This window comes from Aedes aegypti, chromosome 3, assembly GCF_002204515.2.
Source record: "Aedes aegypti strain LVP_AGWG chromosome 3, AaegL5.0 Primary Assembly, whole genome shotgun sequence".
Taxonomy (NCBI): Eukaryota; Metazoa; Arthropoda; class Insecta; order Diptera; family Culicidae; genus Aedes; species Aedes aegypti.
The window spans coordinates 281,372,165-281,397,110 of record NC_035109.1 but is presented as its reverse complement, the minus strand read 5'-3'; the positions used below and the strand labels follow the sequence as shown (position 1 = coordinate 281,397,110).

The following is a 24,946-nucleotide window of genomic DNA, read 5'->3' as shown; positions in this document are numbered from 1 at the left end:
AATACGTTGCATACGTAAGGGCTTTTGATCAAATGTTATTGTTCAATTATAGTAGGGGTTCCTGGGGTAATATGCACCACTTAAGGAAAATGTGCCGAAATGAACGATTAAAGTTTCAACATAAAATCGATGGCTTGTATACGAATCGTGAAATGTACTGATTTTGATTCTTATTGTTAGTGAGATTTAAACGTATAGCATCAAACTATAAAAACAAAAAATGCTTTTGTTATTTTGTTGTTGAGTTAAATTAAATTTACCCAAGTGTTGTTGAAAAAAACATGAGAGGTCTGGAAGATTTCGATTGCAGGTTTTCTACCATTTAATAAACCAATGTAGATACATGCAAATCAATTTTCTTTTACAAATTAATAAACCACTAAACGACAAGCATGACAAACACGCCTTTCATGGCGTACCAGCTTGCTACGAGCCTACATGAAGATGATCGAAGTGAGTATGTTCCTGCTCTTCGCGAAGAGCAGGCAGCGTGGATCACACCATTCACATTACCGAGCGATGGAAAATCACCCGATGATAGGGAGAAATAGCGATCCGAAAATGAAACACGAACGAATTAAGCGCCCGAACGGCTGTTTGTGTTTATTCGCAGATTCTGTTTTGATCCCTACGAAAATTCATCGTGCCTCGCGTTTCCGATCGCTGTTCAGCAACATTGCATTAAGGCTAAGTAGCCCGTCATTCGTTTTGGCATCAATGATGACTTTTCAGCTTGCATTTCAAAGTGATAAAACTCAATCTTGATAGTTTATATTGACTTGAAAATGTATCACTGTACGCGCCAACATGCATAAAGTATGCTGATACTTTTTCAGCTGTGTCAGTGCAAAACCAACTGATTTTCTTTGATTCGAAATCGTGAGATGAATTAGCAACAATGATCAACAACGCGTACAAATTTCAATGACGGCCTACTTCGGCCTACAACATGTATGTACACTCAAAAAAAAAACCCAAACGTCATTGCTACGTGAAAAATCACGTAGATCATTCCAAATTCATGTTGCCTCTACTTCACCTGACTAACATAAAGATTACTAAGCCATTCATAACCATCAAATAGTGAATCGATAGTTGTTACTGAGGTTACCTATCGCACTTACGTGAAATTCACGTAGGTGCCTAAGTTCATTTTGACATCTGCATATTGTACGTACATTCGGTGTTGAGCGCAAATCCTAAAATGGCGCCCGCTTGATTTTTGCAGAACTTCAGAAGCTGCTGAACTTTAAATCCTGTGTTAGATTGATTTTAAGGTAAATATGCTTTGAATACCGAAGAACCCCTGCATTACTTCATACTTTAAACCTGATTTATAACCTCTATCAATTATAGCACGCGAAGGCTGCAACAAAACAGAACAAACTCACTACATTTAGGAAACAAGATTCACAATGCTCAGATTGAATATAAAAATATCACAATCTTTTAGTTTTGTTTACATTTTCCAATTGGGAATTAGTTTTCTTCCAAAGCCTATTAGAGATAAGGTTGGTCTTTATTCTAGTTAATTTAATGCAAAACCATCTAGATCCTATTGAAACGCTTCGTAAAGGCTACCGGAAAATCCACGTAGCTCTTACATGTAGCGCCGGTGGAATGGACGATGTTCAAAAGTTCATGCGTTCATTCTGGGCTACCTATGATTAACGTAAGAGCTACGTGAAAAGTGCGATGGAACAAAACCACGTATGTTTTCACGTAACAATGACGTTTGGATTATTCTGAGTGTAGTGTTTTAATACACGAATCTAGTAGGTTTGGCTTCACTCTACATGGTGTTAACCGAATTAAAACTTTTTTATTTAAAATTTAACTTTTTTCAAACTCTATTTTTGCGTGAATTCAGATTGATGCGGGGCAGGATGCACAGCTTTTTGGGGCAGAACGCTCCACAACATTGAGGCAAGACGCACCTAAACAAAGGGGCATCACAACAATGAGGCAAGATGCACCATCGTGTTTTAAACGTAATTTTATTTATCGTAAAAACACGAGTTTCGGAAGATTTTCGTTTACAAGATGATACAATTGTGCATAAATACGTTAATAAAGACTTCAAATGACTTAACTTTTACGATTGTAGTTTATTTTGGAATGGATCGTTCTGCCCCAACCAATGGAGTGCATGATGCCCCAACCAGGCACTTAACAGAAAATGTTATGGAAAATAGAAATCGTTGTGTTATTTCGCCAAATCATGTCATCAACAACTTACCCAGTCTCTAATCATCTGTTTTATGGCGAAATATTGTAAAAAATCACAATTTATCGCATTCAAAACAACAAGTAAAATAGTCGGGAAAGTTACATCAGAATCGTGCTTTTCGAATTTATTGTTCTATCTCCCTGTTAAGTTTTTCAAAATGTATCAAATTCTCAGGGTGTCAACAATTTGCAACGTTTCATCAATCCGCAAAGTGTTTTTCACTCAAAACTCGTTTATTTCAGAGAAATTGACAAGATGCGTTTTGCCCCGGCAGTGCATATTACCCCAGGAGCCCCTAGGGTAACGGTAGTATTTTGGACCCCCTAAGGAAATGATTTTAGTTTTTTGTCCCAATTAATTGATTGCACAGCGTAACCAAGTCAAAGAATATGCCAAAATGTAGAGGAAAACTTCTTCTACGAGATAAAAATGCCCAACGGTCATGTAGGGTCCAAAATACCACGATCTCTCTTAACTTTTCCTAAGATTTCAGCCTGTGATCATTAAAAACTAATGAATTTATTACCCGCAATCTCACGTGCTCTATAAAATTCATAAACTTTGGCTTAATGCTGAGCCAACTAAATAATGTTTTAAAACGTTAAAACAATTTTGCATTTATTAGTTTTTTAAATGGTCTCGATATGCATACAAGCCCAAATAGCCGTAGCGGTAAACGTGCAGCTATTCAGCAAGACCAAGCTGAGGGTCGTGGGTTCGAATCCCACCGGTCGAGGATCTTTTCGGGTTGGAAATTTTCTCGACTTCCCAGGGCATAGAGTATCTTCGTACCTGCCACACGATATACACATGCAAAAATGGTCAATTGGTATAGGGAGCTCTCAGTTATAACTGTGGAAGTGCTCATAAGAACACTAAGCTGAGAAGCAGGCTCTGTCCCAGTGGGGACGTAACGCCAGAAAGAAGTTGCATACATATCTGAATGTTTGTTTGTCTTCAAAAACCCGTAGTTTGTTAGTGATGAAATTAGGTTTTTTAAACTTTTTCAAATTAGAAAGTCAAATCTTAGAACAACTTAATTGTTAATCCAACTTACTGCTCCGGTATTTGTGAAATTGAGTGTTCAAAAATATATTTGATAATTCTTATAAAAAAATTCAGCTCTGGTTGACCCCCAAAAACCCCCCCTTGGTTGCGCCACTGAGTTGCCTCAATAGCGTATCTGCTACGACTCCCCCTCTTGTGGCATCCACAAACAATTTTCGAATCACAGCTTGACACAATCTCGAGAAATGATATCGGGTTTTGAGCATTTGATAAATCTAATTGGTAATCATTGTAGGTAGCCCATGGTTTTGTGGAGCTTCCAATATGGCATCGAAGGATACGTTATCAAAGACATCCTCAATATCTAAGAAGACACCCAAGCAGGATTGCTTCTGAGCGAATGCTTTCTCAATATCGTATACAACTTTGCGTAAAAGGATCACTGTGGACTTTCCAGATTGCTAAGCATGGTGATTCACATCAATACTATTCAATGATTACTAGAAAATTATTTCATGCTCAATAGATTATTCAAATAGTTAACTAACTATTTCAATAGTAAAACTATTGACAAAAGAAATCAATAGTAAGAGAAACAAGTATATTTTTCTAACTGATTTCGGAAAAAATTGTCCATTTGCAACATTGTTCGTTCGAGCACTTTTTATAACAAAGCTTTTTTTCGTAGAGAAATAACCGATCAAAGTTGTGGGAAAGAAAGGATTAAGAACCGTTTTATCGCTCTAAAGGTGGTTCCATTTTAAGTTATTCCGCCGACCCTAAAGTAGGTGGCATGCAGTTCCAGGGTTCCAGGTTTTGGGTTCCGTTTCTTTTTATGACAAATCGATTATCAAGTGTTTGTTTCCATGACTCTGTTGGTGTATCACCAAAGGTGTAGTAACCGTTCCAACAGTTCTCGGCTCGGGGTGTCGGGTTTGAAAGTCAATAAAATACTTGAACATTCTTCCACTGCTAGTTATACATTCCGCTGCATTGTGCTGGTCGTGTGTCCTTTCGCGGATCTGTTTGCCCATTAGGTGGAACTGTGTCATTTTGGGGACATTGATTGTGCAGTTATTAGAGCAAGCGTCTTTAATTTGCGATGAGTAAAACGGCTGTCGCGATTCTTGGGGGAGACGACGAGTTACTGCAAAGTTTTGTACGAGTTGGCCTCCAGGAAGGGGAAGACGGCCATCACCATCATCAGTTGCAACAGTCGAGCCATGCCGCAGGAGGAAGTTCCGGTGGTGGGGGCGGGAGCACACATCAGCAAACCTCCACGCCGCATCAGTTGCAGCAACCCAAAATTGAAACGCACTTGGTGCGCCAATATTCGGACCATTTTTCCGAGGTCAGCGATAAGAACGCTCCACGAAAGTACAGGTATGGGGCATAAGAGTTTTTCTTCACAAAATTTTCAAAAAAATACGATTAACTTACACCATTTCGTCCTCAAATCTCTCACAAATCAAGGATTAGTGATTTAAAAATTGATTCACCGTAACTTGAACGTTTTATCATTTTTTGATGATGCAAGATCTTCAACAATGATAAGGTAGAAATAGAAGAAACGCATCAATTTTCGACCTACAAGAAATCTGTGCCAATTTTCGGATTTTCATACAAAGTAGGCCAAAATCATATGGATGGGTCGAAAACTAGTGTTAGGTCGAAAATTGGTGCTTTTCCTCTACGTACTTAGAAAGCTACTTAGGAGTTCTTGACCGGGTTTTGTTTTCTGGACGTATCTGATCCCCTTTTCCATACCAATTCAACTGAAATTGTGTTTGCATACCATTGAAATCTCAAATTAAAATTGAGGCCGCAGTAATATATCTATAACACATTTTATAGTCATTCTCTAAGTTTAGAAAATATGAGACGATTTTTAAAAGTATACGCAACGTTATTAAAAAAATGTTGAATATCATTTGAGTAATTTCAAACAAACTGCTCGTGAAACATTATTCTTTATACCATCTGATGGATTTCCAGCTCTGGCAATGACCTTCGTATAGAAGAAGTATTGCATAAATATTAATACGTATTGAAAATATGTAGAGTAAAGTGGGGCAAAAGTTCTAGTGGGACAAGAGTTTCAATTCAAAACAAAACTTATAAATGTTATGGTGGTTCAAATGCTATCGAAGTAAGTGACTTTCACTCCAAATATTATTAAAATCGATTGAGATTTGGAAAAGTAGTGGCTATTTGTTGTTCTTCGACGTAAATATTACAATTTTTGGTCAAACTTTCGGTGTATGGAATTAAATAAAGATGAAATCTTTTTCAATATTTTATGTAACGGCGTTTCTAGTATGGATCATATGGATGCTTTGAGGTGTACCTATTAGTTTTTGCATAAATGGTTGGATTCAATTTTTAGCTCATAGTGGGGCAAAAGTTCGAATCAGAGGGGCAAAAGTTCGACCCATGAATAAATTCACGAAAAAAATGCAAAATTTCTAAAATCTTCGAATTTAGCGAAATTTGCATGATCGAGCGAAAAATGTCACCTAAATTTTACATTCTCACTTAGTTTTGTGAAAAAAAACTGCTATTTTTGGGTATATTAAAATTAGCCCTGTTTTGGGCAAGGGGACTGAAATCGGTGTCACGGATACTGGTCGATGTCATCCTGCTGATGGCGCTATGGCCAAAACTGGCCATCGAGGAAGTGATCCGGGCAAGGCAAGGCAAGCGGTTAAATTCTAGTTGGAAACGCTAGAAAAACACCCGGAGCAGGAAACGGTTTTGACGGACAGGATCCATGTGCCAGCATTAAGAGACAACACTGCCGAAACTTTGCTAGCTGAATAATGTGAAAGGGTAATTATTCATATGATTCTCTCTCAAACTTCTACTTCTCACTAGCGTTACGTTCCATTTGGATCACTCTATTTCTCAGCTTAGTATTCTGTGAGCTCTATTTTATTTGATTTTTATGTATTTTTGCATTCTTTTATCGTGTAATGTAGTCAGCACGAAAATACCTTGAATTTTTGAAAAAAAAATTAAGTTCTTTCAATTGTTTTGATAGCGAATTTTTAACGCCCCCTCCCCCATTAGCCGAGTGCTTAGAGTCCGCGGCTACAAAGCAAAACCATGCTGAAGGTGTCCGGGATCGATTGCCGGTCAGTCCAGAATCTACTCGTAATGAAAATTTTCTTGACTTCCCTGGGCATAGAGTATCATCGTATCTGCCACACGATATATATATATATATATATATATATATATATATATATATATATATATATATATATATATATATATATATATATATATAATGTATATATATACGAACGCGAAAATGGCAACTTTGGAATTGAAAGCTCTCAGTTAATAACTGGGGAAGTGCTCATAAGAACACTAAGCTGAGAAGCAGGTTTTGTTCCAGTGAGGACGTATATATATATATATATATATATATATATATATATATATATATAATATACATATATATATATTTTTTTTTTTTCGACAAATGCTGAGTAGGGAGCCTGACCCTATTATTGGCATTTATAATTCACTTCAGCAGTGTTTTTTTAAGCTGCGTCATATTGAAGTGAATCATGAAAGTGCCGAAGTAGCTCTGCATCCAATTTCCTAAATTTTTGGCTGATTCTGGTATTTAGTTATAAATAGTTATTGGTGTCAATCCTGAAGCTTTGGTAAGTCAACCCGCATAGAAAAATACACTTTGTCTTACTCTTATAACAGTAAGTTTCCTCTAACCATTATGGTTAATGTGTCACAAACAGTTTTGTTTTTGTGGAACAATAAGAAACCAAAAGCCTCAAATCATAAAAAAACAAAATCAGTAACCCATACCAAACTGTAACAGTATTACAAAGTGTTGAGAAATTGTTCAATTATATGGGATGCAAACTCGTTAGAAATAGTGGCAATGTATAATAATCCTCTAACAAATAGTTTTTGCCTCTATCTAAGCAACACATATCCACAAGAGCAATTTACAATACATTACCTTTTTCTAACAGTTTCTAGAATAGTTGTACACGTTTGTATTATACACGCTAGAAAATTAACAAGGTGGCAAAGGTGGCTATGTGTAATTTTTATTAGCTGGTGTATAATTCTCTTTTCTTTTTGCATAACTGAAGCAAATATGTGAAATAACACAATATTTGTGTTTTTAAATTGTTTCGATCATGGTATATTGAATGACAAAATGAGTAGTGTTTCTCTGAGCGTGTTTGCAAAAAACAAACAAAAATAAAACCTGGAGAAAAGTTTTTCATCTGAATCGGATCACGAACAACTGGTGAGTATAATGATCAAATCGGTTTTGAAAGCAACTAATTTTCTTTTCCTAAAGGATTCGCGATGCTGCCGCTGAAACAAACAGCCAAAAACGCAACCAAACATTCGCCACCGGGTTTTCAACTACAACCACAACGGGAAAATGGATGAGAAAGCATTAGCCGTGCCTGCTGGATCTGCCGTGTAAACCAGCATCGGAATGCGGTGATAAAAAAGACGGGTATTCGAATTGACGTTTCTGCTTAGCCCTACTGGTATGTATCGTTGGGACTAGCAGCTGGACGATTCCCAGGAAGGGGTTGACATGGTGCCAGGTCATCTCGAAGCTGCCGGATTTTTCATCAAATTTTGCGTTGTGAATTGTGTATTGAATTTTTGTTTACAACAAACGTAACTTGAAGAATATTTCATACAAATGAACAAAATATATTGTGCAAAGGACAAATTATAAATAATCATTAATTTACGTTAAATTTGAAAGCTAATTCTGAATAGCAAGCAATGTAACAAGAATAATGTGTGGTCCCAATTATCTTCAGACTAAAGACGGTTTCACCTTCAATCATTCAATCATTTTCAAAACCTTTTGATTAAGATGTAACAGCTTTTATTTGGAGTGATTTTCCTACACATTTTACTTGTTTCATTGTTTTCGCTAAAATATTTCCCCCATATATTTATATAATATAAACATAACATAACAGTCTAGTGTATGGTTAAAATACCACAAAATACCATAAACCAATAATTACCCATACGTTATTCGTTTTCATTCGAATTTTATGGTTTAATTGTTTTTGAACTGTTTGACTTACACTGAATTTGACAAGAAATGCACAGTATATTCACCATTTGATAAACAGGAAACCAAAAATTTTGTTCGAGAAAATCATCGTTTTTATATTGTTTCATAACTTAACCGCCTATTTCCCACATTGTTATTTTCCAATTTACTGTTTCTCAAACTGTCGAAATCGTTCGCCGTAGCGTTGGTTTATTGTTACTTGGCATGGTAGGAGAAATTATTCAGATACGGTTGCAAATGGTTGTAGACAATATGGGAACAGTACTAATACGGTTCTTATTTATGCGGGAATGTATCGTGTTGTCGTGTGGGTGGAGTGAAGTGAGTGATTTCTTTATTTGAAGCTTGAATGATGTTGTTTTAATGGGGTTCAATGGTGTTGAATGAATTGCTGTCAGTTTGTATATAAAGCATTTCATAAATATTTCGTAATATGGTCGTTTTATTCAAGAATTTATGTAAAATCATGTGGTTGAAGTGAGCATCGAATTTTCTGGAAGCAATGGGTACTTCGGTTCAGTATCAAACTTAGCGCATCAAGCATTATGTTGTCATGACAACGACGAAAAGTGGTGTTAGAAGTGGAGCAACCTGAAGCTGTAGGCCGACGACATAGTAACGCGGCGCATCAAGCGGGGCGTGAGGCGTTCATCGTGCGATTTGCATATAAGCATATATGTGACATTGTGACGCCTTGTTGAATCGCGTGGGTCGTAACTAAATTACAGGATATCTGGGAGAAAATAAATGCAACATTAATATTTTGCACTTTTAGATCTACATTTCCTACCATTAAGGGACTGTCCATTATTAACGTAACACATTTTTGTGACCATTTTCTGTATGAAAATAAAAAAAAAATAATTGTATGGCGCGTAAGAAATCTCAATCTTATAAAATTTTGCGTGAAGTAAACACAATCATCAATGAAATGTTTCGCGAGTGCAGTATAGCATATAGTGTAAATTGGAAACCTTAAGAAAAATCATACCATCATTGATCATCGGAGAGTTCATCCAGTTCATCAAGTGTTACAAATCTGCATGGGGTTCCAACTAAGTTGGTGAGATTGTTCTAATTTATATTGTATTTATTTATCTTTTTATATCATATATAACTGGGTTGGGAGGGACCACCAGAGCACCCGAATGAAGCGACTTGGACAGGGAGCTTGGGACTGCCTCCTCCCTGTTGTTCACATTTTGTGGATTGAGGGCGGGCTCTTCGACCCCATCTATTGGGAGTATTCTGTCAATCGAGGGCTTGATTGTACAATTGTTCGTGAAAACTTTCTTCTGGAAGGAGATTCTTTTCCCCCGCGGGTTTCGTGCAAGTGTCTCTGCTTGCGGGTCCGCACATCCGTTTTTGGCCCTTCATACAGGAGACTGACTGCTTACGAACAACAGCACAATCTTGATCAAATCGCTTTTCAGATTATTCCAGTGCTATAGGCAGATGCCTTGCTACAATAGATGGTAGAACCAAATCATCATCATCATATTAAAATTAATCCTGTTTTGGGCAATTTATCGATGAATATTTAGTGTGTATTTTTCAGCAAACATAAGTTTACGGCTGGTATAAAGTATGCCTGCCATGAAAGTATCAATATTTTGTGTTTTTGCCTGCGAACTTTTGCCCTACATTAGATTTAAACTCTTGCTCCACCGGTGGGGTAAAAGTTCGTTTAAGACAATCAATTTTGAAACTGTTATAACTAAAAGTGGGTAAATATTTTGACACAAGTTTGTTCAGCAAAATTATAGTCAATATGTTGAAGGTTCATTGAATGGTATTTATTTTGTTGAAACTGCTATTGTTTGTCTGGAAACTTTGGTCAAACTTTGGCCCACCTTACTCTATTATTACAAATTGAATACATATTCAATAAAGCATAATCGTTTTGCAGATTAATTTCGTGCGGAAATATAAGATATAGTACTAAATTCAGTTTTCATTTACTTAGATTTTGTTTTAGAAAACTGCAAAAGCAATACAGTATTGGACAATACATTTGCTACTTTTTTTGATTTTCTATACAATGAAGAATGACAGAGGGTTAGAATTAAGATTTTCATGGACCGATTTTTATTTAATTTAAATCGGTCTATAAAGAACTGAGATCTAGGCTACCAAAGTTGATAATTTTGTATGAAAAATCAAGAAACTTGCAAATGTATTGGTGAGATGGCAAGATTTCCTTCACTTCACAGGCTTTGCTTCAATATTTTTCCAGCTTGAGTTTGAGCATGAAACTAAAATCGTTATTGAGGTACTCATAGTAAATTCATGGATTATTTTAAGCATAACCTCCAGCTTTCCCTGAAAATTGCCTTGTAAGTTCCTTGGCGAGCTATACTGCCCATAACTGCAAAACAGTCACATTCGACATTTTTGACAAAACGGAGTTAATACCATGGAGAGTCATCAAATGGTAAATACTTTCGATCAACTTACTGAAATCTGTGAGATTGTTCTAGAAAATTCGAAAAAAAAAATACCAAGTTGTTTTGTCACATTGGTAATTGTAACCGCATAACAGTCACATCGAGATTATAAATGGGCCTCGTAATGTGATAGCAATGAAATTTCTATCAGAATTATTTTCTGATAATTCACCTAGTGTTGTACAAAATATCAGCCTCAAATAAACACTTTTGAGTTCCTGGTAATTTTTAGAAATTTTAGTTTCCTCCCATACTGCCATAAAATTAACACTTGGTATTCCATTTACTCAATGCTTACTTTTGTCGAATGTTACAAATATGCAGTTATGGGAAATATAGGAAGGATCGGAGAAATTCGAAATTCTCCACTGTTTCTACTTTTGTCTAAACTTTATATGAATTCAGAATTTTTTTAACAATCCTCAACTGATATAGCTGTAGCTCCGTGGATCCTGTTGAAATCTTTGGGGACAACTGAAGATTTTGTTTTTTTTTTAATTTGTTGTTATCACAATAAATAGATCTTGAGGATATTTTTGCTAAATTGCTAGAGGAAATGCCACCATCCCTGTACGTTAAACCTAATGTCGGAAGAAGTGCGCTGTATAGAACATCAGATGATCAGAATCCTTGCATAATCTATGGTAGATCACAGATGATTTTCGGTGTGCCTGCCAATGATACTTTTTTATATATATGATGATATCCTTCTGTTAGCTTTCTGTTTTTCTAACTTAACTAACGAGATCTTCAGTCTTGTGCTAGTTCATCTCGGGATATCTACTTCTCTAATTGAACAAAATGAGCGACTATCTCGCTGATTAGATTGGATCCCTGATACTTGGCGTGAGAAGCGTGTGTCTAACAACAGAACCAGCTCTATCCCCATGTATACTTTGATTTCAAGAACATCCATTTTTAGGGGTCCGCAGCTTATTTGTTGAACTTCATAGGGGGTCGCAGCAGCATTAACGTTGGGAACCACTGATCTACAACCAGGCATGAATATTTTTAAGAACAACATCAAGAATAACAGGATAATCAAGAAAATATTTCAAAAGAGATCGAACAAGTATTCTCAAAGTAAGAAACATTTGCTATGTAAACGTTGTTGGAATTTTTCACAAATTGTGGAAAGTTGTTGAGCGCATCACAATACTATTGAATCGTCATGTTTCAAAATAAATGACGATATTTTTACTGTGCAATTTACTGTTTCTCAAACTGTCGAAATCGTTCGCCGTAGCGTTGGTTTATTGTTACTTGGCATGGTAGGAGAAATTATTCAGATACGGTTGCAAATGGTTGTAGACAATATGGGAACAGTACTAATACGGTTCTTATTTATGCGGGAATGTATCGTGTTGTCGTGTGGGTGGAGTGAAGTGAGTGATTTCTTTATTTGAAGCTTGAATGATGTTGTTTTAATGGGGTTCAATGGTGTTGAATGAATTGCTGTCAGTTTGTATATAAAGCATTTCATAAATATTTCGTAATATGGTCGTTTTATTCAAGAATTTATGTAAAATCATGTGGTTGAAGTGAGCATCGAATTTTCTGGAAGCAATGGGTACTTCGGTTCAGTATCAAACTTAGCGCATCAAGCATTATGTTGTCATGACAACGACGAAAAGTGGTGTTAGAAGTGGAGCAACCTGAAGCTGTAGGCCGACGACATAGTAACGCGGCGCGTCAAGCGGGGCGTGAGGCGTTCATCGTGCGATTTGCATATAAGCATATATGTGACATTGTGACGCCTTGTTGAATCGCGTGGGTCGTAACTAAATTACAGGATATCTGGGAGAAAATAAATGCAACATTAATATTTTGCACTTTTAGATCTACATTTCCTACCATTAAGGGACTGTCCATTATTAACGTAACACATTTTTGTGACCATTTTCTGTATGAAAATAAAAAAAAAATAATTGTATGGCGCGTAAGAAATCTCAATCTTATAAAATTTTGCGTGAAGTAAACACAATCATCAATGAAATGTTTCGCGAGTGCAGTATAGCATATAGTGTAAATTGGAAACCTTAAGAAAAATCATACCATCATTGATCATCGGAGAGTTCATCCAGTTCATCAAGTGTTACAAATCTGCATGGGGTTCCAACTAAGTTGGTGAGATTGTTCTAATTTATATTGTATTTATTTATCTTTTTATATCATATATAACTGGGTTGGGAGGGACCACCAGAGCACCCGAATGAAGCGACTTGGACAGGGAGCTTGGGACTGCCTCCTCCCTGTTGTTCACATTTTGTGGATTGAGGGCGGGCTCTTCGACCCCATCTATTGGGAGTATTCTGTCAATCGAGGGCTTGATTGTACAATTGTTCGTGAAAACTTTCTTCTGGAAGGAGATTCTTTTCCCCCGCGGGTTTCGTGCAAGTGTCTCTGCTTGCGGGTCCGCACATCCGTTTTTGGCCCTTCATACAGGAGACTGACTGCTTACGAACAACAGCACAATCTTGATCAAATCGCTTTTCAGATTATTCCAGTGCTATAGGCAGATGCCTTGCTACAATAGATGGTAGAACCAAATCATCATCATCATATTAAAATTAATCCTGTTTTGGGCAATTTATCGATGAATATTTAGTGTGTATTTTTCAGCAAACATAAGTTTACGGCTGGTATAAAGTATGCCTGCCATGAAAGTATCAATATTTTGTGTTTTTGCCTGCGAACTTTTGCCCCACATTAGATTTAAACTCTTGCTCCACCGGTGGGGTAAAAGTTCGTTTAAGACAATCAATTTTGAAACTGTTATAACTAAAAGTGGGTAAATATTTTGACACAAGTTTGTTCAGCAAAATTATAGTCAATATGTTGAAGGTTCATTGAATGGTATTTATTTTGTTGAAACTGCTATTGTTTGTCTGGAAACTTTGGTCAAACTTTGGCCCACCTTACTCTATTATTACAAATTGAATACATATTCAATAAAGCATAATCGTTTTGCAGATTAATTTCGTGCGGAAATATAAGATATAGTACTAAATTCAGTTTTCATTTACTTAGATTTTGTTTTAGAAAACTGCAAAAGCAATACAGTATTGGACAATACATTTGCTACTTTTTTTGATTTTCTATACAATGAAGAATGACAGAGGGTTAGAATTAAGATTTTCATGGACCGATTTTTATTTAATTTAAATCGGTCTATAAAGAACTGAGATCTAGGCTACCAAAGTTGATAATTTTGTATGAAAAATCAAGAAACTTGCAAATGTATTGGTGAGATGGCAAGATTTCCTTCACTTCACAGGCTTTGCTTCAATATTTTTCCAGCTTGAGTTTGAGCATGAAACTAAAATCGTTATTGAGGTACTCATAGTAAATTCATGGATTATTTTAAGCATAACCTCCAGCTTTCCCTGAAAATTGCCTTGTAAGTTCCTTGGCGAGCTATACTGCCCATAACTGCAAAACAGTCACATTCGACATTTTTGACAAAACGGAGTTAATACCATGGAGAGTCATCAAATGGTAAATACTTTCGATCAACTTACTGAAATCTGTGAGATTGTTCTAGAAAATTCGAAAAAAAAATACCAAGTTGTTTTGTCACATTGGTAATTGTAACCGCATAACAGTCACATCGAGATTATAAATGGGCCTCGTAATGTGATAGCAATGAAATTTCTATCAGAATTATTTTCTGATAATTCACCTAGTGTTGTACAAAATATCAGCCTCAAATAAACACTTTTGAGTTCCTGGTAATTTTTAGAAATTTTAGTTTCCTCCCATACTGCCATAAAATTAACACTTGGTATTCCATTTACTCAATGCTTACTTTTGTCGAATGTTACAAATATGCAGTTATGGGAAATATAGGTAGGATCGGAGAAATTCGAAATTCTCCACTGTTTCTACTTTTGTCTAAACTTTATATGAATTCAGAATTTTTTTAACAATCCTCAACTGATATAGCTGTAGCTCCGTGGATCCTGTTGAAATCTTTGGGGACAACTGAAGATTTTGTTTTTTTTTAATTTGTTGTTATCACAATAAATAGATCTTGAGGATATTTTTGCTAAATTGCTAGAGGAAATGCCACCATCCCTGTACGTTAAACCTAATGTCGGAAGAAGTGCGCTGTATAGAACATCAGATGATCAGAATCCTTGCATAATCTATGGTAGATCACAGATGATTTTCGGTGTGCCTGCCAATGATACTTTTTTATATATATGATGATATCCTTCTGTTAGCTTTCTGTTTTTCTAACTTAACTAACGAGATCTTCAGTCTTGTGCTAGTTCATCTCGGGATATCTACTTCTCTAATTGAACAAAATGAGCGACTATCTCGCTGATTAGATTGGATCCCTGATACTTGGCGTGAGAAGCGTGTGTCTAACAACAGAACCAGCTCTATCCCCATGTATACTTTGATTTCAAGAACATCCATTTTTAGGGGTCCGCAGCTTATTTGTTAAACTTCATAGGGGGTCGCAGCAGCATTAACGTTGGGAACCACTGATCTACAACCAGGCATGAATATTTTTAAGAACAACATCAAGAATAACAGGATAATCAAGAAAATATTTCAAAAGAGATCGAACAAGTATTCTCAAAGTAAGAAACATTTGCTATGTAAACGTTGTTGGAATTTTTCACAAATTGTGGAAAGTTGTTGAGCGCATCACAATACTATTGAATCGTCATGTTTCAAAATAAATGACGATATTTTTATGCTTGAAATTGTTGTTCCATAAAAAAAATGATCAAAGGTCTCAATTTTACGACTTTTCTTGTATTATAAAGTATTGGTTTGTATCTTTGACAATATAAAAAAGCATTCACTAAAGCACATATAAATTTCAATACGTACCAATAGCAACTTATTCTCTATAAGCTAGTTTTCCTTTCATATTTCACATGAATATGCAGTACAAAACAATATCATCAGCCAACTATTACAAATAAATTAGTCCTAGGCCATCTCAAAAGTACTGAGAAGCAAAAAGTTCCTTACAAGAGCAAATTTGTACTTATTTACGATCTTGCGAAACAAAATGCTTAGGCATCCTATATTTCAGTTTGAATGAAAATAACTTTTTAATTACAGGAATTAAAGTCAACCTTTTCTATCGTTGATATAATACTAAAAATCATAACGAACGTTTTTGTACATAACTAATCAATCATCGCAGTACCTAGTAGTTACATCGTTCGTTTATACCAATTTAACCCCTCTACCAGCAACTTCATATTTTTACCACAAAACAAAATATTCAAACTGCGATAACTTTTTTGTTTTTCGATATTTTTGCACCTTTTTTTCACAAACTCTAAAAAAATTCTTCTTTTGCAGAATCTGTATCAATACTGATCATTGGTCATATGGTTATAAAGAAATTTAGATATTCCTATGGGAACCGACATTCCCCATACAAAAATTCTTTGGCCGCCATTTTGTTTAAGACAATTTTCCAAAAAACTAAAATGTGGGCTATACAATGTCAGGTTATAAGGAGCTTCTTTGAAAAAATCATGAAAATCGGTCGAGTTATCCAAGAAATTTTATAATTTACAAAATGATATTGTTTAAAGATTTCAAGAACTTTATACGGCCAGATTGGTACCAGAAACAAAACTGTTCATTTCTCAAAAACTGTTGCACCAATTTGATTCATTTTTTCACAGTAGACTCTCATTGAAGTATTGTTTTGAGAAGCGAATGATCGAACATGAGAAAAATTCTGTAGCCTGAGATGTTTACGTGGATTATGGAAAAACGTCGGTCCCTCAAGAGATTTTGGAATATCTCCTGAACCAGATGACCAATAATCATTATCGACACAGAAGACAGAAGAGTTTTTTTAAGGGGTTGTGAAAAAATGATGCAAAAATATCCAAAAATAAAAAAGTTATCGCTGTTTGAATATTTGTTTGTGGTGAAAAAGTGAAGCTAACTAAAATATATGAATACATAGATGACCAGATTTTGTCAGCCCCTTTTTCAAAACTTCTTTCGGCTTTCCTTCAAAATGTAAGTTATTTATCAATGTTGTTTCTTCCCCATGTTATGCGTATTCAGAGTAAGTTCAACAAATTTGTAATAAATTTGAAAAAAAGTCGATCATGAAGAGGTGACAACAAAAAGTTATCCACGAAAAACGGTTGACAGAATCAAGTTATTGTTCTGTTGAGGTTCAAAACTTTTTGAGAAAAGAATATTTAATTATCAAATTGTATTATTTTCTAAAAGTGTCCAAAGTAGCCTGATCATACACCCCGTTTTTAGCGTGACAGTACCGTTTTTATTATTGAAAACGCTCTAATGGTCCCGTTTTTTTTTTTTTTTTTGGAAATAGAAAATAGACACTGCATCACTGCACTTGTATTCACAGTTTCCAACTAATCAATTGGCCTGAAGTTCGAAATGCATCTCTTGAATAACTTGAAATTTGATCTATTAGAAATTTATTAAATTCTATCAAAATGGTTTGAAGCTATTAAAAAATATATTTAAAGAAAATGCTGAAATTTTTAAATGTTTCAAGCTTTTGCATTTTTTTTTTTTTGACATTGACTGCTTTTCACTACGATATCTTTCCGAGAAAAATATAAAGATGATCAAAACAAGTTACATATTTATGTGTTTCACGGTGCGAAAGTCTGTAGTGGGACTGATATGCGGTTACTTTTCATTATGAGACAATTTGACTTGCTGTTTTTTTTTTTCTAATTTTTCCGAACAAATCATATTATTTCATTAGTGCAGCTGAGAGAGCATTGGAAGATATGCTGAAAACTGAGCTCAACTCAGTTTTGACGAAAATGCAGATGGGACTGACTTGCGATTCACGGCAGTGTTGTAAATGAAAGTAAGCTACATGAATGTTTCGATGAAAAAAGAAGTTGGTTTGCATATCCATATTGGACAGTTATGCTTTTATGGGTAGTATGTTTGTTGTGCAAAAAATACTAGGTAGGCTATTAAACTTCTAATTTCTAAAAATAATAAAATAGGGGCTTTTTACACAAAATGTTTCCCAATTTTTCATTTTTTTGTCTATTTTTATTAACGAGATTTTTAGCCCTAGGGCTAGTTCATCTCGGGACCAACGGCTTTACTTCCCTTCCGAAGGAAGTCGTCACTAATTTTTTTTTAGTGACTATCTCGGGGATGGGATTCGATCCCAGGTCCTCGGCGCAATTTTTCATTTTTGATTAGGCAAAACATATTAAAAATGAAATTATATTTTTTTTCCAAATGAATTACCCGTCCTTCAGTACATATGTTAAAAGGGGGATCGAGTGCTATCAAACTTTTAAAAGCTTCTTAACGCATGTCATTTTAAAACCGAAGTTGTAAATACCTTAACAACATTTTAGAATTATCTGGCATTTAACATGTGCAGAAATATTATCGAATTTTGATTAACCTGTAGAATTACAACTGCATTAATAAAAGGGAATCAAGTGTCCCCAGACTCCCCTACAGTTCCACATGATTTCATCAAAACAACCTCAAGAATAAGGTAGGGTAAGTGAATTCGTCATAGTAGGGGGACATGGGAAAAGAGTGACACCCGGGGCAAAAGTGCCACCTCCAATTTCACGTAGTTTAAATCATTATTCTGATGTTTAAGTATATTTTAAGTAATTTTAATTGAGATTTGTGTGAATTTTACAGTTTCTATTATGAAAATTAAAAAAATGTATTTAACTTTCCAACGCAAAAATGACAAAATATTATAAGAATGACCGGAAAATACTCCATTTAATCCAAACCATAATGTTTTTTTTTCGCACAGTATTAATGAAGCATTTAATTGTTGTTATGGTTTTTTTTTTCGAAAAATGTTTTTTTTGACATTGGGTTTTGCATACCGGGGGGTTGGTTTGACCACATTTAATCTGAACACTTTTTAATCTGTACCTCGCTAATTTGCACATCGTTCACAATAAAAATGGTTCAAACGTCATTTAGCTCATGGAACGGAGTGAAGTGAGATGGAACGCTGTGGAACGGAACGCAGAATCAAAACAAAACACTGAAAGAGGTAACCAGAAAGACGTTTCTAGGGTGACTAGATGTTCAAATTAAAAATGAACCCCGATGGTTTGCATGAGGTACCGTTCAAATTAGCGGGGGTGCACGGTATATGAAAACGGTATGTCTTCTGGGGTAAGAAGAACATTGCAATTTTCTCTTATACAAACAAATGAAGTTTTGTTTTCCTTGTTCAATGGACCAATGCACGAGTTCACTAATTTGATGTTTGAGCGGTGCCGAATTCACTGGTTGCTATGGTCACATAAATAACACGGCACCGCTAAAACGTCAAATGATGAACTGGTGCATAGGTCCATATTGAGTTAAAAAAAGTTGCCTACTGCTTTTGAACGAGGGATCAAGTAGGCTTGATCATTGAGCAGTTCAAAAATTTGAACCCGTGCGAGCTGAAAGTTGAGCATGAAATGAAAACTGAGGATGTTTTGCAAAGATGTTAAGATACATTTAAGGTTCCATATATTTGAAATGATATGAATTCAACATGTTCTGATGTAGTTTTTTTTCGGGATTTCATATTAATTGTGCATTTTGAAGTGAACGGTCGTTCATGTGCAGGTGCAGAATCTTGCACGAGAGTTCAATGCTTACACACTTAAATTAGAATGCCGAATCTCGGCTAATTTTAACCGAGATCCGCACAGCCGAGTATCTGTGAATTGTGATTCGTTGCTAAGCAACCGGACAAATTGTTAGCTGAGTCTCGGTTAAAATCGGTTGAAACTGAGATTCGCACAGACGAGCTCGCGAAAAAAAAACTTAAAGGGAATCGCCGAGAACCCAACAGCTGATATCTCGGTAAAAATTTGACGATTCTCGGTAAAACTTTTACCGAGATCTCAGTTTACCGAATTTCGGTACCGTTCGCCGAGATCTCTCCAAAAAATTTGGAATGCCGAAATATCGGTAAAATAAGTACCGAGATTCGGCATTGAAAATTACCGAACTCTCAGCTGTTGGGTTCTCGCCGAAACGTTTTGCTGAGGTCGGTGAAAAAATTTAGGTGTGTAGGATCTTATGCAAAATTATAACGCGTTCAGTTTACTTTTGGCTCGCATTCAATTTAAAATGCATCACTGCTAAAAAGCTTTACTTTTATTCCGACAGCCAAATAGGATGGACACTCAATCATTTTGGTAAAATTACTGTTTCACTATAAACGAGTCTCAAATCAACCCTATTTCTTATATTTTTGAAAACCATCGATAACATCATTTAGAAAAGAGGTGAGCTTGACCATACACTGGAATAATCTTCAAAACTTGTGCAAATCATCCATGATTTTAACCGATATAGCTTAAGTTCCGCCACTCCGGATAAGATTTGTTTTTACAACATAACTAGGCATTAATTATTCAGAGTTAGATCGTTTTTAAATGATGTGGCAACATTATCAGAAATTTCAATAATTTCTAAAATTCTAAGGGGAACAATAATTTTCCTTGAAATTTTAGTTCATATGCACTTTATTTCGCCATGGTATTCCTGAATTCGCCACCCTTTATAAGAAATTAATGGAAGTGATGAATTCAGAAACTAAAAGTAAAAACATGGCGAGTCTAACTAATCTGTTGAATTCTGTTCATTAACGGTAATTTCTTTGCTGCTGATATGTCTGGGCAAACGGTCGTCCAAACCCATCTTGAGCAAATATTAAGAAGTTCAATAATAGCTGGAATACAAATGTTTGTCACGTATTTTATAGGGATCTATTCAATGAACCAATTGACATGAAAAAGCGACGTTACTTCGATGAGGTCTACACAGACAAGGATCGTGCTGCTGCCGTTAGCATAGGTAACTAATTATTGAACCTCGAGATAACAATTGTGCCAAATCTTTTGCATACAATGATATATGTACACTGAAAATAATCCACACGTTCGATACAAATTCTTTTTAACGTGAACCTGTCGTGTCGATTGGCAAGTTGAAATTACGTGTAAAATCTATGAATCTGGTAAGGATTGTCTTTGGTTCGATAGTAAAGACTTTTTCGCATGATTTGAATGTGTTTTACAATGGCGATATCCATCACTAGAAGAACTAATTTGCCTATCATCACAAGGACTCACATTTGCCATTCACGCGTGACATGTTAAACAACATGTTATTTTTGGATAAACCGGACGCTGGTAACGGGTGCCTGGTATCAGAAAATCAAGGAATCGCTAACAACCAGTACACCGAAGCTTTCGATAATTTGTAAATTAACGTGTTTTTTTTTTAATTTTAATTTCGATTGTCGATAGCGACTAGTTTTACACCATCCATTAATCTGTGTTACAATTAGTGAAAATTCACGTGTGAAACACGTTGATCGAGCTTGTAGAATGTTTTCAGTGTATGATTTATCATTGAAATGTAATGTAATGTGTTTTCTCAATGTTTTCATAATTACCCAGGAAACTTCGACATCAAGCAAAATCTGCTCAACAAACGCCGACAGGAGCGCCATGAGCAGCTGCAACTTCCCGAGGAAGCCGACCCGGGAGCAATCCTGGCACTGGGGATGCGTGAGATTAAAAATCGTAACCTGGACAATGCTGTTCATTTTATTTCCAAGGCACTGTAGTTGGCACAATTATACCTCGTAGAATAATACAGATATTTATAATTACTTTTTGAACTTAACAAAGTAAGTTTCATGAATTTATTTTTCTCCATTTAGGCTCTCGAAATGAACACCAACGATCAGAGTGCGTTAGTCGCCAGGAGCAAATGTTATCTTCAATTGGGCGAACCAGCTAAGGCTTTGCAGGTAACTTTTATACATTGGTGTTGTAATAATAAAGTCAATCCCACAGCACTAATCTCGTAAACTGCCCGTAAACGCATAATTGTCCCATGTGAATAGGAAATGAATGGAACTGGCATGCGTTTATGGGCAGTAAAGGAAATATCCTTCAATAAGAACAATTTTGATTTTAGCTTTGTGCACTAGCAGAAAGCTTCAAATAATAAATTTAGTTTAGTGCCGTTGAAAATGAAACCCCTACTCACCCAAGTCGGTCACTGTAACGGCAATCTTTGGATTTCGAGATGTTCCACCATAATCTTCTGTGGCCGAAGGAGCAAAGGACTTTCCATCTACACCCAAAGAATAAATCATATTACTATATAATTTTATGGAAGGGCGGCAAAAATAACTCAAATGAATGATTTTTATGTTTCTTCTATTTTAGGATGCCGAAACAGCTTTGCTACTAGACAAAACCAATATTAGGGCGATTTATCAGAAAGCTGAAGCACTGTACTACTTGGGACAGTTTGAACATAGTCTCATGTTTTTCCATCGTGGATTAAGATTGAGACCAGAGCTTGCAAGCTTTCGTTTGGGTAATTTAATCAATGCAACAATTTGTAACTCGAAATTACTGAAATATCTACATTCTTACAGGAGTCCAAAAAACACAAGAAGCGATAGAAAACACCATCGGCAGCAATGCCAAAAATCAACCACCACAGAAGAAGGCACCTAAAGTGGATAAGCCCAAATCGGCCAAGAAATCGCCACTGTCCAAGGAGGAGCTGGATAAAAGAGCGGCCCGTCGATTGCTAGGTGATCTCTACGTGGACAAAGAATACCTGGAAAACCTTCTGAAGCATCCGGATCTCAAGAAAGCGGACACCAACACCGAAGGAGTTTCGGAATTTGCAAAAGACGCTATTAATTTCTTGAACAATAGACAGGAATTTTGGCGGCAACAGAAGCCGTGCACTAGTTTGAATGCGAAGAAGCTCGATGGAAACAATGGAGCATTGCCGCGTTGGTAGAAAATAGCATATAATTACTGTTATCCAAAGCAGATGTTGAATGTCAAATATATATGAAGCGTTTTATGTAGAACTCACAAATTTCCCCATAAACTCTTCCGTCTTAAATCACAAGTTTGAGTGTTCGCATATGACAAACTTTTATGATGACCATTTAGAACGAAAGAATGTACAGGCTGAGAAACAAAGGCAGATTCTCAAACATTTGCATAATCAACGTTCACAGCCCGCATTCCGGAAGCACTCATTGGCGTTAATAAGGACCCAGCTCCCTCTCCTGGTACCCCATCAAACTTGCCCAACCTCTAAAAAATCTCTTCAGAAGTTACGTTATTTTATGTTATACAACTATACTGCCCACACTGAGAAAAATCTACACGTCAAGGTCGTGTGTTTTACACGGTATAATAACATGTGTATCAACATTAGGTTGTCATGTGAAACAAACATGAATTTCCAAATATTGAACCATGAAAACCAACTCATTTGCTTATTGAATTCGAAATGTAGTACCTTTAGATAGTCATGTGTGATAGAATATAAATGTCATGGGACTGAAAGAAGAAATTTGGTAGAAAAACTTTTGCTCCCCAAAATATGGATCCGAGGCTCCTCTGCTTGTCGCAAGCTCTTTTGATTTTTTTTTTCAAACCCGTGAGCCAGCAACAAGCGGGGCGCCGCAAATCCATAATTTTGGAAGCCAGGGATAAGCATATTCCATTTTTTTTTCGAAACTGAAAGCCAGGAAAATCTGTTAGTGGAATCCGATTTTTCTACTAAACAATACATTATAATCAATGTTTTCTTATAGAAAGGTAGAATTCTCGTACATCGGTCAACTTCACTAATAAAAGAAAAATCGAATTCACAAATTTTCATCTAACACTTTCAGCTTCAAAATTGGCTTCTTCTCTTTGGAAGCATGATGATGACTGTCGTTCGACACGAGGTCCAACCGCAATTCAGTTCACTATGCATTAGAGTGATGCAAATTTTGAAATGTTTGCTCCCCTACACTTAAACGATTTGAATTGTGATAAATAGCATCCTCCCAAAGTTTGAAGTGATTCGGAAGAAATTTGACTGTGCACACGCCATTTGAAGTTTATATGGAGATTACTATGGAAAACGCCAATCTTTTGTGTTCAGCCTTCTATCTCTGCGTCATAAAATTTTATGCAAAAGTGAACAAATTCTTCTAATGTGAAATCCTCCCAGCTACAACTTTGCCGAAGAGCACTTTTTGATTGGACCTCAGGTTAAATTGTTATTCATCATCATAAAGTTGGTTTGCATGTGGTATGCTTCACCAACTTTTCGGCAGGCAACAGTGGTGCTCCTGGCGGGAAGAATAGATCAAAGTAATCCAGGCTACTATGTTCTACAGCAAAAAAGCAGTGTTGCTCTGAAAGTAATTAAATGATCATCTCAGCATGATTAAGACTTTGTTATCAATAATAACAAATTATCCTTACGTCCCATCGAAATGTGGACTTCGGCAAGGTTGTAGCTGGGAAGTTTTTACGTGAGATGAGAGTTTTCACTTTTCCATAGATTATTATGACGAGCAGTTAGAGGACTGAACACAGAAGGTTTGTCTTTTCCATAGTAATTTCCATACAAACTTCAAATGGCGTGTGCACAGTCAAATTTCTTCCGAATCACTTCAAATTTTGGGAGAATCATTCTCATCATAATTGACATAGTTTAAGCTTAGGGGAGCAAAAACTTCAAAATTTGCATCAGTCTACTATGCATCCCATGGGTTGATCACAAACAATTTAGAAGCTTTGAACATGGAAATCGATAGCATAGCTCATGGATTTCATCATAACAATCTCATTGCGCATATCAATGAATCGACCAACTTGAACATGATGATTATGATACAAGATAACCATAAGCAAAACACACTGAATCCGTGTTGGAATGATGATCTATGCGTCCATAGGTTGACACATACGAATCTGAAGAGAAAGCTTCGGGAACTTATGTGGAAAAAATATGGAATCCCTGTTGTCGGTTGGTGAATCAATCCATGAAGCAAAACACAGGAATTTAATGTGTAACACACACGAAGTTTGCAAGAAAATCATAGCAAATCGATATGGACGTTCATGAATCGATCCATAATTTTAAACACACAGATCGAGCGTGTGGATTTTTATCAGTGCATAACTGCATAACAGTCACATTCGACATTTTTGACAAATTGGAGTTAATACCATGAAGAGTCATGAATAATGATAAATACTTTCGATCAACTTACTGAAATCTGTGAGTTTGTTCTAGAAAATTCGAAAAAAAAAATACCAAGTTATTTTGTCACATTGGCAATTGTAACCCTATAAC

At 35.9% G+C, this 24,946-nt stretch overlaps 1 protein-coding gene across 5 annotated transcripts in view; it reads left to right on the top strand.

The window, feature by feature from the left end:
* The window catches only part of LOC5571017 (tetratricopeptide repeat protein 25), a 72,391-nt gene extending 49,716 nt beyond the window's left edge, over positions 1-22,675 (top strand). For 3 of the 5 annotated variants that reach the window (XM_021851127.1, XM_021851126.1, XM_021851128.1), the window contains exons 4-6: positions 21,489-21,578; positions 22,003-22,156; positions 22,218-22,675. In XM_021851127.1, the coding sequence (XP_021706819.1) occupies positions 21,489-21,578; positions 22,003-22,156; positions 22,218-22,594 (621 nt within the window). In that variant the 3' untranslated portion in view covers positions 22,595-22,675. Of the gene's footprint in view, positions 1-4,184; positions 4,622-20,522; positions 20,615-21,222; positions 21,384-21,488; positions 21,579-22,002; positions 22,157-22,217 lie in introns of those variants that run through there. The other 2 variants (XM_021851125.1, XM_001653397.2) reach the window with 2 other exon arrangements.
* Positions 22,676-24,946: the final 2,271 nt, after the last annotated feature.